This window comes from Homalodisca vitripennis, chromosome 1 (genome assembly GCF_021130785.1).
Source record: "Homalodisca vitripennis isolate AUS2020 chromosome 1, UT_GWSS_2.1, whole genome shotgun sequence".
Classification (NCBI taxonomy): domain Eukaryota; kingdom Metazoa; phylum Arthropoda; class Insecta; order Hemiptera; family Cicadellidae; genus Homalodisca; species Homalodisca vitripennis.
The window spans coordinates 144119036-144136022 of record NC_060207.1 but is presented as its reverse complement, the minus strand read 5'-3'; the positions used below and the strand labels follow the sequence as shown (position 1 = coordinate 144136022).

General features: G+C 33.5%; 1 protein-coding gene across 1 annotated transcript in view; it reads left to right on the top strand.

Moving 5' to 3' along the window:
• LOC124372832 (pumilio homolog 3) overlaps positions 1-16201 on the top strand; it is a 36314-nt gene extending 20113 nt beyond the window's left edge. Inside the window, exons 9-13 of the mRNA XM_046831236.1 lie at positions 674-828; positions 8707-8852; positions 9742-9909; positions 13535-13625; positions 16052-16201. Of these exons, the coding sequence (XP_046687192.1) occupies positions 674-828; positions 8707-8852; positions 9742-9909; positions 13535-13625; positions 16052-16184 (693 nt within the window). The 3' untranslated portion in view covers positions 16185-16201. The remainder of the gene's footprint in view (positions 1-673; positions 829-8706; positions 8853-9741; positions 9910-13534; positions 13626-16051) is intronic.
• Positions 16202-16987: the final 786 nt, after the last annotated feature.

Sequence of the window (16987 nt, the reverse complement as noted above, 5' to 3'; positions counted from 1 at the left end):
GACACACTTTAATAAGATTAACGTTGGAAACTTTGGAAGCTCATAGGGCAGAGTCCTATTGTCAGATATATTTCAAGTTTACAAAAAGTACATCTAGAACATAAAAGCTTTCACTTGATACCAAATATGTATATAGAAACATAGTTGTAGATACCTAAAATCGCTGTACAAAATTCAAGAAATTCTGCTGGTACAGTAAAACCCTGTTAACTGAACTCGGATTAACTGAAATGGTCCCGTGAATGATATTGTGTACATAAATAACCAAGCAATATAGTTTACATGCATCCATGACACATTGCTGTAGCAACTGGCTGGTTAATGACATGCCTTTAAGATGATTCGCCCCCTCCCTCCATCACCAACCATTTATGCCAGTTATCCATGCGAGCTACCATTTCCAAAGTACAAAACTAGAAAAAGTACTAAGAACATTATATTGCATCCAGGTGGGTAAACTTTTAGAATGAAATCTCTTCTTTCAATTAGTATAGTGAAATAGGTTACTTTATACTCAGAATATTGATAATATCGTGAAACGTAATCGTTCTGTTATGTAACAGTGCTACAGATCTAGGATTAATAGTAATTTTATTACTAATTATTAACACTGATAAAGATCAACTGGATATTTGTTGTGTAATTGATTTATAATCTAATTGTTCTACTCCAGGCTTTGATTCCTGAATTGTTGGAAGAAGCAGAAGAAATGGCTAAAAATGAGTGGGGAAGAAAAGTTATCCTCTACCTTGTGGCACACAGGGATTCCTCATACTTCCACCCTCAGCAAACGGAAATATTCAGCAAAGGTGATGCTATTAGCACAAGGTATGGTATAATTATATGTCTATAAATTAGTACTTATATAGGATAGGCCCTTCTTTTTATGTGAATTTTTACAGCAAATGTAAAAAATACATCGTTATCATTATCTTTCAAAAATAATAGTAAAGGAATTTAACTCTCTTCATTACAGACATTGTAGTATGTATGTATAAAGAGCAATGAAAATTTTTAAATCTACACAGTTGTTTGGGAGAAATACCATTATACTAAAATATTTTAAACCCGTTTTTATATTAATATGCTCTTATCTATTATAAAATTTTGGTGTAACAAATGAATGGTTAAATAAAACTAAATAATCAATACTTATATTGTATTTTGTTATCTTCCAAAGATTAGTTAAAGTCTATTTATATAAATATATGTTTACGTTTTATGCACAAACATTTTATAGAGCTATCTCCAAAAATAACTATTTGTCACCTTGTATTTTCTTTTCATTATTAGAAATCCAGATCTTTGCACTAGTTATATACTAGAGCCATGTGAATTTGTATTTACTGCATTTCAAGCAGGAGTTACTGATTTAAAAAATGAAAGATATTTTAAATATAAGTAAACCCCAAAACTTAAAATTGTATGATTTGTTGACATATTAGAACTGTCCTATCCATGACTATAAACTTCTTTGTTGTGAAAGTACATCACAAGCTCTTCATTATTTTATCAATAAATTATTGGTATTATTATGCTATCCGTAATTTTATTGATACAATAATTTTATTATTGTTAAGAATTTTCTTTGTGAGTATTTCCAGAAGGGGCTAGCGAACCTTTATATGGCAGACGAAGGAGAATTAGGATGAATAAGAATGGATTTTAATATTCATCTATTTTCTACACTCTTTCACTCAAGCTATATTTTGGCTAATTAATAATTTGATCACTTTATTAACCCTTCAACGCGTTTTTGCCGTACTAGGTACGTCATGACACTTTCACTTGAGATCGCGTTTTGCCGTACTGAGTACGTCATGGAGTAGTCGGTTATTTTTGTAGCTGTAACAGACAACTATCGAATGTTTTCAATGAAAAATGTATACCAATCGAAAGTAGAAGATTCAAACTTTCGATTAATTGAGTCGATATCTCGAAAAATCGATCTTTAGAAAAAATATCTGAGAAATCAGCTGCATTCAAGACGACGTCATTGCCGTGCACCCGATCGTTTGTCGGCTTACGTTTGTTGTTGTTTACAGTCATTGTTAGTGTGATGGTTATGTTCTACTGACATATTTTTGTGTGTTTTATGTTTTTTTTGTTTAGTTATTATTATTAGTTATGCTTAGTATTAGTTTTACAAGCTAACTATATGGTTTTGAAGAAGGAAATCCCGTTTTGACAGGAACAATTTGTTGTGTTTTACAAACATGAGTCGGGAATGTTTTGTAGGTTAGCTAGCTTTTAGGGAAATATTTTTGCATATTTTAGGGAATTTATTTTAAAACTGTTATCGGTTTTGTAAAATATTTTAAAATCAATCGAAATTGAGTAATCTTGAAGGACACCTAGTGGAAAGAGACAGTAAAATTGACAGACTTTTGAACCTTGAATCAGATGAAGATTTCGACGATGGATATGACAATGACTTTGCTCAAGCTGAGTTTGAAGTATTAGACTTAGGACAAAATAGTGATGATGATATTGAAAATAGGCTAGGTGAAAACATTGTAGTACAAAATGAGTTCAATGTTGTTGAAAGAGGAGGAGGTGATGCATACCTAAATGTAGGCCTAGGCTTACCTGGTTTTTGAATCATTGTAAAGTTAATAAACTAACCTAAAGTAGGTTAATTTTGTTTAATTTGGCTAATTCTAAACACTAACAACATAATAACAACAAAATAATTATAAACTTGGGTAATTTGCTTATATTATTTATAAAACACAAAATCTCTAAAAAACCGCCAGAAAAATCAACGCAGGAGGGGGTATGACCATGAAAAAAAAAATAACGCGTTGAAGGGTTAATAGTATAGCTCTAATGCTCTAATGCTGCACGCGGGAGAGATATTGTTTTGCAGCTGTCCTATCAGGAGCTGATGAAGTGATGCTTATTGGTGATTGCAACCAAATACCATATATAAATCGAACAAAAAACATAGAAGTCAAATACCACGACATAACAGAGATAGCCAAGACCACGAAAACACTAAACACAACCTACAGATGTACAAAAAGTACTACAGCCATAATATCAATGTACTACGAACAAGGAATTAAAACAACAAACAAAATAGAAAAAGAGCTTGAGATACGGCAGTACAACGGACTGGAGGGTCTGAATCTCATCCCGGAAAAAAAGGAATATAAATACCTAGTATTTAAACAGTCAGAGAAAAGGGAATTAAACAAGCTGGGATTTAAGGCATCCACGATTCATGAATTCCAAGGCAGACAAGCCAAAAACATAGCTGTCGTTCGAACATCCGCCAGACAGGAAGACATTTATGAATCACTGCACCACTGCATTGTTGCTGTCTCAAGACACACAAACTCATTTTTATACATAACACCGAATAGCAACGACCAACTGGGGCAATGGATAAAACAAATAAATCTACTCAGCCCACATGAGCTGTCAGAATTCTACATAAATACAGAAACGCCCAATACCCAAAGCAATATAGAGCCGCAGATAGTACTTCACACACCTTTTTTAGAACGAAGATCCCAACCAAAAGAAAGACACAAGAAATCACTTGAATACACACACCATCCCCACAAAAACTACAACTCCAATCAAGACCCAAAAACCACCAAACACACCTTAAGATCCTTCACCAAAACATCAATTGGTTGTCAGGTAAGATAGATAGACTGGCGCACTACCTACAAGAAGAAACTCCTGACTTCGTGATAATAACAGAACATGGCCTGTCAAAACAAAATCTACAAAACACATGTATAGAAGGCTACTTACTTGTCGGAGGGTTCTGCAGAAAAAATCATGTCAAAGGGGGCGTGGCGGGATATGTAAGAAAAAGCGCAGAAAAACAAGTATCGCTATTATGCACAAGCGGAGAAGAATCCGAAATGACTTGCGAAACCGCCCTCTTTGAGCTAAAATTTAACAAGAAATTGTTACTGGTACTAGGAGTCTATAGGCCCCCGAGTGCAAACCTTGATACAGCAACAGCCATCATCTCGGAACAACTCGAGAGAGCACTTGCTGCCGACAGGCAAATAGTCATAATGGGTGACATAAACGTGGACAACTTAGCTGCTGACAACACCGAAAAGTCAAAAATAGAAGACCTACTAATGCCATTTAACATTAAAAGACTTAACCTACCACCCACACGTATCACTAATAACACAGCAACATCAATAGACTGGATATGCTCTAACATAGAACCCCAACATATAGAAACCTCAGTAACACAATCAGGACTATCAGACCATACTGCACAAATAGCAAAAATAACTATAAAAAAACCTATCAATAGCAATATTAAAGAAAACAAAGGAACCATCAACAAGCAAACAATAGACCTTTTCAGAACACAATTACAGGAACAACACTGGGAAAATGTAAGCTCAACTCAGGATACAAACGAAGCCTATAATAACTTCAACACCACACTGCAGTCAATCCTAAACTTCACCTGTCCACTGAAAACAACCAGACCCAAACAACAGAGAAAGCCACAGTTCTGGGATCAAGAGTCCACTAGGCTGAGAAGTGTATATGTTAAAGACCTAGGAAAGGAACAACTAACGGGGCAACCTGAGGACAAAGCTAAAACAGCTGCAAGTAAAAAGGAATATGACCAACATCTCAAGCAGCTCCGGAAAGAACACTCCACTGCCTATATCAACAGGGCAGAAAACAAGTCTAGAGCTCTGTGGCAAACAATAAACCGAGAAAGAGAATCCAAACCAAACAAGGAAAACCACATCAACCTCCAAATAGACAATAAAATAATAGACGACCCAACAGAAGTTTCCAACCATTTCAATGATTTTTTTTCAACAATTGCTGAAAGGACACTTAAAGATTTTGACAACACAATAAATAACAACATACCAGATTTCCTACCAGCAACAAATCATGTTTTTCAATTTAGGCGGGTTACACTGGACGAAGTTCAAACAACCATCCAGTCATTAAAGCCTAAAACCTCATTCGGAATTGACGAAATATCAGCTAAAATGGTCAAAAATTGTAAAAATGAAATATCACCACCCCTAACAGAACTGATAAATAAATCACTCTCACAAGGCATTTTTCCAGATAAATTAAAAATATCAAAAGTCTACCCGAAATATAAAAGTGGACCAACCACAGAAAGAAACAGTTACAGGCCAATATCCTTAATTTCAACATTCTCGAAAATAATAGAGAAAATAGCGCTCACCCAACTCATACACCATCTACAACAACATAACCTCCTCAACAATCAGCAACATGGTTTCTGCAAAGGCAGATCGACAACCACTGCCATAATCCAACTTACTGAATATATCTTAGACCAACTTGAAGAAGGATGCACTGCCACAAGCCTCTTCCTCGACTTCAGTAAGGCGTTCGACTGCCTGAACCATGAACAACTTATCTCCAAACTACAAGGGCTGGGTGTACGAGGAATGGCGGCGGAATGGTTCAAGAGCTACCTTTCCAATAGGACACAACATGTGGAAATAGCCTACACAAAGGACAACACCAAACACAAGACACTTTCCAAAGCCACCAGTATAAGAAGAGGAGTGCCGCAGGGGTCAGTACTGGGGCCAGTTCTATTCATCCTCTTTGTTAATGACCTGCCTGGATGGATAGGTGAAGCAGGCCACAATATAATGTATGCTGATGACACAGTACTCACTCTCGCCGACAGAACAACAGAAAGGCTAGAACTAACAACCAGCATGCACTTCCACAGAACAAAACTCTACTGCTCCTCCAACGATCTAGTCCTAAATGAGAACAAAACCGTACAAATGACATTCACCACTAAGCGCAACAACACAAATGTATCACTACCCGGACTACAGACACAAACTTCTACAAAATACCTAGGCATCATAATTGACTCCAAACTATCCTGGAAACCCCACGTCGATCAGCTTAACAAGAAATTATCCACTAGCCTGTACACCATAAGAAGAATTAAGCAAGTATGCAGTCCAGACGTGGCCAGAGTTGCTTACTATGCCCTTTTCGAATCGCACCTCAGATATGGTATTGCAGCATGGGGAGGGGCGTCAAAGGGCAATTTAGATAAATTACTTGTAAAGCAGAAAAGAGCAATTAGATGCCTAGCCAACTTAAACTACAGGGACAGCTGCAGGGAGTCATTTAAGGACCTAAAAATACTCACAATAGTATCACTTTATATAAGGGAAGTCATCATTCACACAATTACAACAACACAGCCAAGACACCGAGACCTACATCAGCACAACACCAGACACGCAGCAAACTTCACCATCCCACAGCATCGCCTGAGCCTGTTCGAGCAAAAACCATCTTACAAAGGTGCCCTCTATTACAACAACCTTCCAGAGCACCTCAAGAGAGAACAGCCAAAAAACTTCAAGAGGCAACTCACAGCATGGCTTCTGGAACGGCCGTTCTACTCAGAGAATGAGTTTATGGACTTGCTCCAGTGAATTGCTGAAATTTATTATAATTTTATCTATTGACCATTTGACGTGTAACTGTTCTGAAAGAATATGTTAATAAAGAAATTGTCTAATTGTCTAATAGCCTCCAGATATGTTAAATACAAGTAAGAAGTATAAACCACATATACCGTAATATTTTTATTGTTTTTTATTTGTACTGTATACAATTCAAGTTCTGAGAATTCATCTTTAGGTTATTAAAAATGTACATAGTATGAATAAAAACAATTTAAGTGCTATAGGTGGTTTATACTTCTTATTTATCACTTTACTATTTTCGAATTTAGTTGGAAATGGCAACTGAAACCATACAATAAATGTGTATCTAACGCATTCAAGGTTGTAAATATTGTTTTTTATATTCGGACTGCCATTTTTGGTACAGCATTATCAATAAATTATTGACACAAAAACAATACCTATATGATGCATTTTCTGAGTTTTGGGTCTGCAGTCTCAGGACTCAATGGGAGTCTGACCCAACTTAGAATTCCAAGATTCACTCGTAACCCAAATCAGTTCAAAATGAAACCAAGTCCATTTTCTCTTAGGGAGTTGCACTCCACTCAATATTGCTCTTGGAGTGGGATTAAGAACTTAACTCTACCACTTAATGTATCCCAATACGTTATCAAGGTAGTTTTGGATAAAAATTCAAACCTTTTCAGGTGACTGGCAGTTATTTGGGGTGGATGTCATGTTATGTTTAAAAAAAAAACCCTCTTTGTGGCAGGAGGTTCAAGATTCAAATATTCTTTATTCATACAAGTATATATACAGAATTGCGTTACATTTTGTTGCTTAAAACTATGTGTATAACCAATTTGATTCCTATATTTTTAATTAAATGACAAACTTGTTTCAAAAAGGTGAAAATCTAAAATAAAAATAGGTACACAACCTACTATTTAATTAAGTACAGTCATTTACAGTATTTACATAATTACGTATAATTTACACAGCTAATATAGTTCTGCCGATAAATACATAATTTATTTGGTTAAACTATCCTGATTTTTAAATTTAAAAAACTTCTATTGAATATCAGTTAATTTCTAATAAACTAAGGTGCGATGTTCCTAAGTACCGGGAGTCAATGTAACATTTACTGTCCTCACGACTCTGTTAAGTTGTAAATCGTACGCAAACTGTTTAGCCAGACACAGTATTCAGCAGAGCTGAGATATGCAGAACTTGTGCATTAGCTATCCAGATCTCAGCAAGTCAGCATGTCAGTCCTGATTCTGACTTTACATGCAGTCTTTTCAAGGTGGCTTTTTAACATTATCAAGCGATCAATTGTAACTCTTAGGAACATAGAATCTTCTGTGGTTAAATTGAACATGTATAAAATGGAGTTTTGTTATTCAGTGAGTATTTTACCAACTTATTACTGAGATGAAAGCAGTATACTTCGGTTTTAGAAAGATTAGAATTTAGTTTCCACCTCTTAAAATATTCTTGGAGGATGGAAAGGTCATTCGAGAAAGTATAGCGTCAAGTACTTTAAAAGGCAACGTGCTACTTGCTAGGATTTCATTGTATAGTGAAGAGTTAAGTTCTTACTTTGGGTCAGTGTTCTTTAAAGCTCCTAGAAAGATACTATCTATTCCGTCCACCTTTCCTCCTGATAGAGCTTTATTGCTGCCTCCAGCTCTTCCAAAGTATAGTTTCTGTAAATTTCCATGGAAGCTTTCTGACTCTTCCTGTCAATCAGTAAGTTGACATTTTGTTTTCACTGGAGCAAAAAATCTGTTCAATATATCACTTTAATTTTTGGGTTGTGATAGTGCAATTTTAGCACCAGGTTTTCTGCTGGTAAGTTTCCTCAACCAAACTTTATGTCTGCTGTGGTTAAAATTAAGGGTTGCTATGGTCTATTTTTCTGTGGGTTAAACTCAGTAATGATGGAAAATACAAGTTTGTCATTTAATTAAAAATATAGGATTCAAATTGGTTATACACATAGTTTTAAGCAACAAAGTGTGACGCAATTCTGTATATATACTTGTATGAATAAAGAATATTGAATCTTGAACCTCCTGCCACAAAGAGGGCTTTTTTTAAACATTACATGACATCCACCCCAAAAAACTGCCAGTCACCTGAAAAAATTTTCATCCAAAACTACCTTGATAATGGATTAGTAGACAATAAAATGGTAAATATCCGTAACTTCCTTGCTACTTTGATAAATTATTTGTTTTAAAAATTGTCAATTGTTATGTTACAGAAAGAAGGATCCAGCAGTACGAGAACAGGAACTATTGGAGGCAGTCAGTGAGCCCTTGTTGCAGAAAATCAAAGACAACCCAGCTACCTGGTTAGGCAATAGTTCCGTAGCTATGGTATCTCTGGCCATCATGAAATCTGGGAAAGGTGATTTATTAATTTTACCAAATTAATATCTGTGTAAAGAAATGTTACTTATATAACCTCTTGGATTAGTTATAAGTAAAATTTTGTACTGGCCCAATTTTAAAATATTTTAAACTATAATCTCTCTTAATTGAGAGTGAGTGTATGGAATAAAGATGAAACTAAACAGAACATTTTACATTGCCCTGTCTAAACTATATAAAACTGTCAAATGACCTATTGTTGAATAATTGTCTATTGAATATGCTAGTATCTTTACAATATACTATTCTAAAACTTGGATTGGAGATAGCCAATGAACGAAATTTAACTTTGATATGCCTAATAAAGATATCACAATAATTAAAATTATTGATAAATTTATTATAATGGTTTTATTGTACTTTTTCAAACTAGCATATTATGCATTTATTAATAAACTGTTATTTTTACTTAGCTAGTTTTATTATTAAAGTCAAATCAATACAGGTCAATAATTGGTGATATTTTAATATAGTATGTGATATTTATTTTAGACAAAGTTAATAAAGTGTGTATATAAATGTAAAAATTATACTACTCAAAAGTCTTAATTCATACATCCAACCAAATGCTTTTCAAAACAATTTTATTTTTAAATTATTTTATATTCTATTTGAAGGCGTATAATTTAATTTCTACTCAATATAACTATTTGCACATAACCTAGTTACTATTATCATAAAGTCAAAAGGTTTATTAAAGTGGTTAAATGTAAATATGAACCAATACAGATCTTAATTGTGCTTTCTTGTAATAAATGTTTTTTTTTCTATTTCTACTTACTGTCTCCTCCTCTTTGTCCTTGAAATTTTCAGACTCTGTTACTAGTTGAGAAGAGGAGTTACCCATGTGTTGTGTATGTCAACAGGTCGACTGCTACACCAGGTGTTTTCAGGGGTTGTAGCCTACATGTTGGACCCCGCCAGCATGGTGGAAGTCGGTCAGCGCAAGTTCCATATTGTCGAGCACAGCGCTTCTCACCTTGTGTTCAAGAAACTGATACAATTAGACCAGTCCAGTCCTGACAGAGCCCCAGGTGATACACAGTGTACACAAATAATACTATATGAGTTGATTTGAGTTGAGAGGGAAAGCAAAGAGGTGCACTGCAAAAATGATAATTTTTTTTAAGTTTTATCTTTTCAGTTTCCAGTATTTTTATAATTGTGTAATATTGTCGTATAACATTATTGTCCTTTATAGTGAGAAATGTGAAATCTTTTTAGTTTTAAAATTATATCAACATTTACACTTATTTGTTAAATATTTTTGAATGTTACATCCAATTTTTTGTTAATGTTTTTCACTCTTAATCTACACTTGGCAACTTTTCATGTTAGATTTTGGACAGAATTTGTATAAATTACATTAAACATTTGTATGTTAGTCTGCATGGGCAACTCTGTATCTTAACCCTTTGAGTGCCACAGCGTCGCTAATTTTGACGGTACGAAAAGTGCATAAAGTGCCAGCGTCGCCAATTTTGACATTTCGTATTTCTATAATATTTTATATAGTACAAGATTATTTTGGCCAAATAACCGGACAGCTGTATTCAATAGGTTCCAAATTATCAATAAATACGAGTTTTATGTTGTTTCTCTACTATTTTATCTGTGAAACGTATGTTGTTTGGGTACTTATCAAGAAGCCACTGTTTTTGGACGAGTTTTCGTTATCGGACACAACACAACAAATTACAGTATTGAAGTACAACTAACTTTATTTAACCTATTTTGGAATTTACAAGTTAATTACGACAATCAATGAAATCAAAAACTATAAGAACAACATTTCATCATTCGAAAATGTCAGGTCATTCGTGTGTCTATTTGGAGCCGATTTGGAGATAGGAAGTATGACTCATCGAGTATCTTTTCGATTCATTATGGAAGAAGTAACGTATAATGAAGTTTATTTTGATCTCTGATAAGGAAAACTCGTCCAAAAATAGTGGGCTGTGATAATACCGAAGTACCTGTGCGATGATTCTGTCTTCCAGTCACGCGACGTAGCGGACGAGTACCATGTTGCGTAACGGCCTTTCTTGTTGTTTATGTGCCGATAACCAAGCATTTGAGTAAATAAAAAAAAATAGTAACTTATACAGTATTTTACTATATTTCTTTACAAAAGTAATGTAGTGATTTGAGTTGTGTCCAAGCGAAAAACATGAATTTTCAGTGTAAATATTATTAGGGTTATTATGTAATAAATGTAAACTTTTATGTAAATGTGTTAACAAGTATTTGTTTCTACATTTACTAATCTTATTTATTTGTATTATATTGATGTTTTATTAAATTTATTGTGTAAACTACATCATTACTAAGTAATTTCTAAACTCTGACAAATGAAGTACAGTTTATAAAATGTCGGTACCGGGCAGCATTTTGTTAATACATATAATGCCATGTTTTTAAAATTCTAGAATAACGTATTACACATGGGTTTTATTTAGAATTATATGGCCTTTATCATGATATAAAGGAAAAAAATCTTAAAAATATTTGAGATACACTCAAATTAGGTCGAAACTTAACTTTTTATACAAAAGTAAAAACATGTTTTTATAAATACTGAAATTTTTATATTTTTATAAATCAAATTTTATTTGTAACGATATGTATCATATTCTGCATTTAATAAGAAAAAGAACAACAACAAAATGATAGAAATCTGTTAGGTAGTTATTTTACAACAGCTTTTTTCCCAAAAGCTTACAAATATGCGAAAAACATCGTGGCACTTTATGCATATGCCTTCAGAAAATACCCGTGGCACTCAAAGGGTTAATATGGTATGGTATGTTATCACCAGTTGTATGGTTAGTTTGAATAAACTCATGGTTAACACAGGGTGAAGTTAACCATCACTATCAAACTGCTGGCTTGCAAGCCAGGTCTTCATCATTGAAAAGAAGTGATATTTACTTGATGCTGGGTCTGGGCTATATGGAGGATAATCGAAAACCTTTCTTTAAAAATCATTCAAGACCTGTCAAGAATGAATCTTGACTGTGTTTGGAAGTGCCTTATCATGAAGAAACAACATTTTTTAGCTATTTTTCACAACGTTTGTTTTATATCACCCGCCATAGTTTCTTCACTGTATCATAATATATATATATATATATATATATATATATATATATATATATATATATATATATTGCCAAGCCTCGTTCAAGGAAATCAATCTGAATTATTTGATATCCCAGAATACAGTTGCCATAATCTTTCTGGCTGGCAGATTTTGAATATATTTTCTTGGTTTTTCAGGAGTATACATAATTTCCCATTCCAAAGACTGCCTATTCATTTCACAATTAACATGCTTGATCACAATCGTACCCATGGTTGATCACCAGGTACAATACGATTGAGAAGTTCATTACCCTATTCATCATAATCTTCAAGGAAATTCAGTGATGCAGCAAGCCTGTTTTGTAAAGTAAAAGTAAAGTAAAGAAGTCTTATTTTACCAGATGAAGTTAGGACTAAGAAACCCTCTCTAACACTTAACCTGTTTTGTGGTCTTGTCAAGGATTTTTGGAATCCACCACAAAATTTGTAGCACTCAAGCTTTCACAACAATTTCATAAACTTTATGAAATTTGGGTTAAATGTTCTCAAAGTTCAGTGATCTTAAAATTGCAATTTGCACAAATCAACTTTTGTCAACATGTCTTCAGTAGCCAAACTAGATTGACCACTGCGATCCTTTCATGAACATGGTGGAGCCGTTTTAAAAATTAATAAACAACTGCTTCACTCTGCTTACACTCATTATTCCATTCCCCATAGGTCATGATGGATTCCTATCAGTTTGCAGTTTTTAACCAACAAAATTCTAATCACTGTCGCACTTTACAAGTGGTAGGATTTTAAATTGCAGCGCTCATTTTAACTAGTCACAGTGAGAAAAGAAAGAAAATACAGACTGCCTGCTACCATAGCTCGATGCATACTGACTGTAGAAATAAACTTTTTTATCCCAAGATAACGGCTCTAGACCCGTCCACTGCCAAGTTAGTCCCAAATGTCTAATTACTTTCTAACATCCTTTGGAGTTCTGCATTGAATGGCACTTCTTTTTGGAAAACTCATCATGGACATTGTCATTACTTATCAAAATTTTCTGCTTAATTTCACTGAACGTGACTCCCAGAGACACCCGCCCTCTGTTCAAAAGTTTATGGGTAATTAAAAAAATTGTATGTTACCATTTTAGATTTTATTAAAATGAGAGCTCAGAGACGTATAATTTTGCAACATTTATAATGTGTTTATGGTTTATAATGAAAATGTTTTGTTAAAATAAATATGGAGATTTTGATTTAATTTGTTTAATAAAGTACGTAATTTTAAAATGTTCAAATTTTGTCCATGAATACTTAATATTGTTGTAAATAACATAGTAAAGTGTAAGTATGGGATGAAGATGAGTTCATTGCTTAAAAACATTATGATACATGTTTTGACCCTCATTTTTCACAAATAGTCTGTTTTGATTGAATAATATTAGAATACTAGTAACAATAATAAGAATACTAGAATACAGTAACAAAATCACAAAACATGTATTGTTATCTCTATCCAAGCTTATAAATTATAATATGTAGTATGTTATTTCTAATAAGATTATTTGTTTTTTTCTAGAAACATTCTCAGCAGTACTTGTGTCTAAACTAACGGAGGAAAGCTTGAATCACATAATGCAGTTCAATCGTGGCTGTTTCTTGTTGGTTCTGTAAGTATATTCATATTTACATTAAGGACAATGAGGAAATAGATCCTCCGCATAATACTTACTCTCATGCTCCACAGTAACAATGAGCAAATAAATCTAGAAGATAAAACATGCATATTAAGATTTATTTTAATGTTTTGGGACTAAGATTCATATAAATAATGTTGTAATACAAAGTAATCTTCTAGCTTTGATTCTGTCAGTCATAAAATTTTGACAACAGAGAACATCGCTGCAGTGACTTTTGTATTTGGCCTTGAATATTGTGAGTTACAATAATATTAACTTAGGTACTATTGAATAGGTAAACAGTTCAGTGTTTTTTATGATTTATTATAATAATTGTTTATGCTGATTTCATGGTGTTTGCATTTTGTTGTTTGTTTCATCTGCCAACTCTATCTAACTTTGTCATAATTTTCACAGAGCAGAAAGTTTTTATTTATTGTCAAGTTTACTGTAATTAATTTAATTAATTAAGTTTCTTTCATAAATTAGGTGTTACATATTTCAAAAATAAATTATTGATAATTTGAGTTATCAGAAATGTAATAAACCTATTATAGTTTTTTATATTAATTTATTATTATTATGTTATTTAAATCACAAAATAGAAACTTTAACCAAATTAGATTACTTTTGATCCAGGTTATTAGAACTTTTGCATCCATCATGGTGGCATGGACGATTGACATCTTTTAAAAGAACGAACAGAAATAAAATTATCTTTACAAAATTGCAAGCAATTTACTATATTTACCCTACATAAAATACTTTTTGGTAATCCAAAATATAAGATTGTTTAGTGATACAACCATAAAAAGGAAATTAATAGAGGCATCATATATTAAATACATACACTCGCAGACCAACCAATCAATCAACCATCAGTCAAGATAAGGCCACTTTGGTTGGCAATTCTAAAAAATGAACTAAAAAGAAAACCAAAAGTATCAAACAGATTAGATATTTGTTATAAACCAATGCAGAGTCACAGTATAGTAGAACCCCTCATATCCGGCCACCACGGGACCGAGCCCCTGGCCGGATAACGATTCGGCCGGATAAACCAACCTACAGTACACAGCACTTGATGAAACAAAACAATTGTACTGTACTGTACTAACCGCACTGGAAATAATCAACGAACTGTTTACAGGTTAAACCTATTAGCTCAACTGAGGACAACACAGGAAAATGTAAACAAATAGATACACCAAAATAACGCAAGAGTCGTGGGAGACTAGTGCGTGCAACTGTGCGTCTGCAAGCCGTGGTAAATAAATTTCAATATTGGCTTCCGGGAAGTGGCCGGATAAACCGAGGTGCGGTAAAACCGAGGCCGGATATGAGGGGTTCTACTGTATGGTTTTAAGAAGTTCATCTAGCATGAACCAATAATAAAAAAGGGCCTATTCCTGTCCCTCTTCCTTTCTATTGCCACCATCTTGTTTTCTGCCATAACGATTGCCATTTACTATTGGCCTCTGGTCAGACATAGGTGGTTGGTCGACGAATGCAAACGTATTGTGACCTGTATTCTGTAGTTCAGTTTTAATTAGTGTTTAGTTTTTTTTATTAAGTGCATGTTTTAGAGTTATTGAAGTTGACACACAACATGGTGGTTGTGACTCATGACACAGGCATGTCACAGCGCTCTGGTATTATTTGTTTATTTTAACCTAGTTTGTAATGATGTGTTAGGTTAGTTATTTACCTGAAGAAGAGATTAGATTGCAGATCTCTAAACGTAGTGTTACTGATTTTTTGTTTCCCTGAACGATGGCAAATGTCCGGAAAAAAACCTGTCTCCTTTATAAATTTCAAGCAACGATTTTCCTCTAACCTTGGTTGGGTGTCATCACTGTTTAATTTTTTTAGTTTTTAAAGTCTGTGTCACTACTCCTGAACTTTATTATCTTCTATTTGCTGAAGTTTACAGGCAGTTTTTTTTTCCTTTATTTTCAGTTTTTTAATACGCTAGGCGTATGGGTTCATGTTGTTCACAGCCATGATGCTGTACAGCAAGTAATCTAACGCATTACAAGATTGAGAAGAGCAGAATGAACTTTTTTTCATGGAAAATCCATGGAAATCTTTGTAATTGTTGGCGCTTGCAACAATTTTTCTGAGAGGCATACAATTACTAATGATTATGTTTATAGTGAGATAAAAACTGTTTTAATGTGATCATGGACAACCCTTCGACAATAACTGCCTACCAATACTGATGGAAAATAGCATAAGAACCTTAAAATAGCTTCTTAGAGAAATTTTCATTACCAAAACCGGGTGATGCATTTATTGCTGTATCTTATCAACAACGACCTGTATGGATATTAGATTCTTTATTAGCTCCAAAGATGTTTTAACTGAAAACTAAAAGTGTTGAATGATGTAATGTTAATATTTATTATTGATTTCAGATTGTTCGAGTCACAGAACCAAACGATTCGCAGAGTACTAAGGTCAAAAATTACTGAAACAATGAAAGCATTCCTTCAGCAACAAGAAACAACAGGCGCAAAAATTTTGCTTAAAAAATTAAATGAAAAATAAAATTATTGTTATTTAGGCTTGCTTGTCATTAATTTTTATCACAAAACCCATTAATTTTATTGTTTTTAATTTTACATTTTTACAGCATTATAATAAATTTTGTAATATAGTGTGTACTAATACAAATCATGTTTACCTCTACTTTTTAACCCTTGCAGTACCTTAAGTATGAGGGCTGACCATGCTTCAAATGCTGTAAGCGCTCATATGTGCAAAATGATTGTTTGCTTTGTTTTGTGTTGTTAGTTCTGAGTTAGTCCGCTAGAGTGTGTGGGAAGTATGATTCAGTAGTTTAGAGGTGTGCTGCATACCACATGACCTGTGCTTACCAATTGATGTTAGACCGGTTTTAGCCTCACAGACAGCAGTTTAGTAGTACTACTCAACGCCGCAAGCGCATTCATATGTATACCACTACTGTTCGCTAAGAATTAAAAATTTGTGGGAAAATGAAAAAAAAATTTACATGCAGATGTTTCTTTTTCTACATTGAAAAATAAAATAAAATAAGCATTGAGAAAATATAGTTTTCATTTTTATATAATTAATGAGTGCTAATCCAAATTTAGGCAGCAACTATATGGTGCTTTAAGGTTTAACACGTTTAATGAAATAAGATTGTAATGTGGACAGACATTAATATTATGTATACACCGAATCTGCTATTAATGTTTTAAAACTGGTTGCATGATGTTACAAATAATAACATAACTAACTTGTTTGCTGAAGACAATACAGCAACAAAATTTAGGTCTAAAACAACCTCTGTACAGAAAATTACATGTTGTAGTAACAAAATTTTA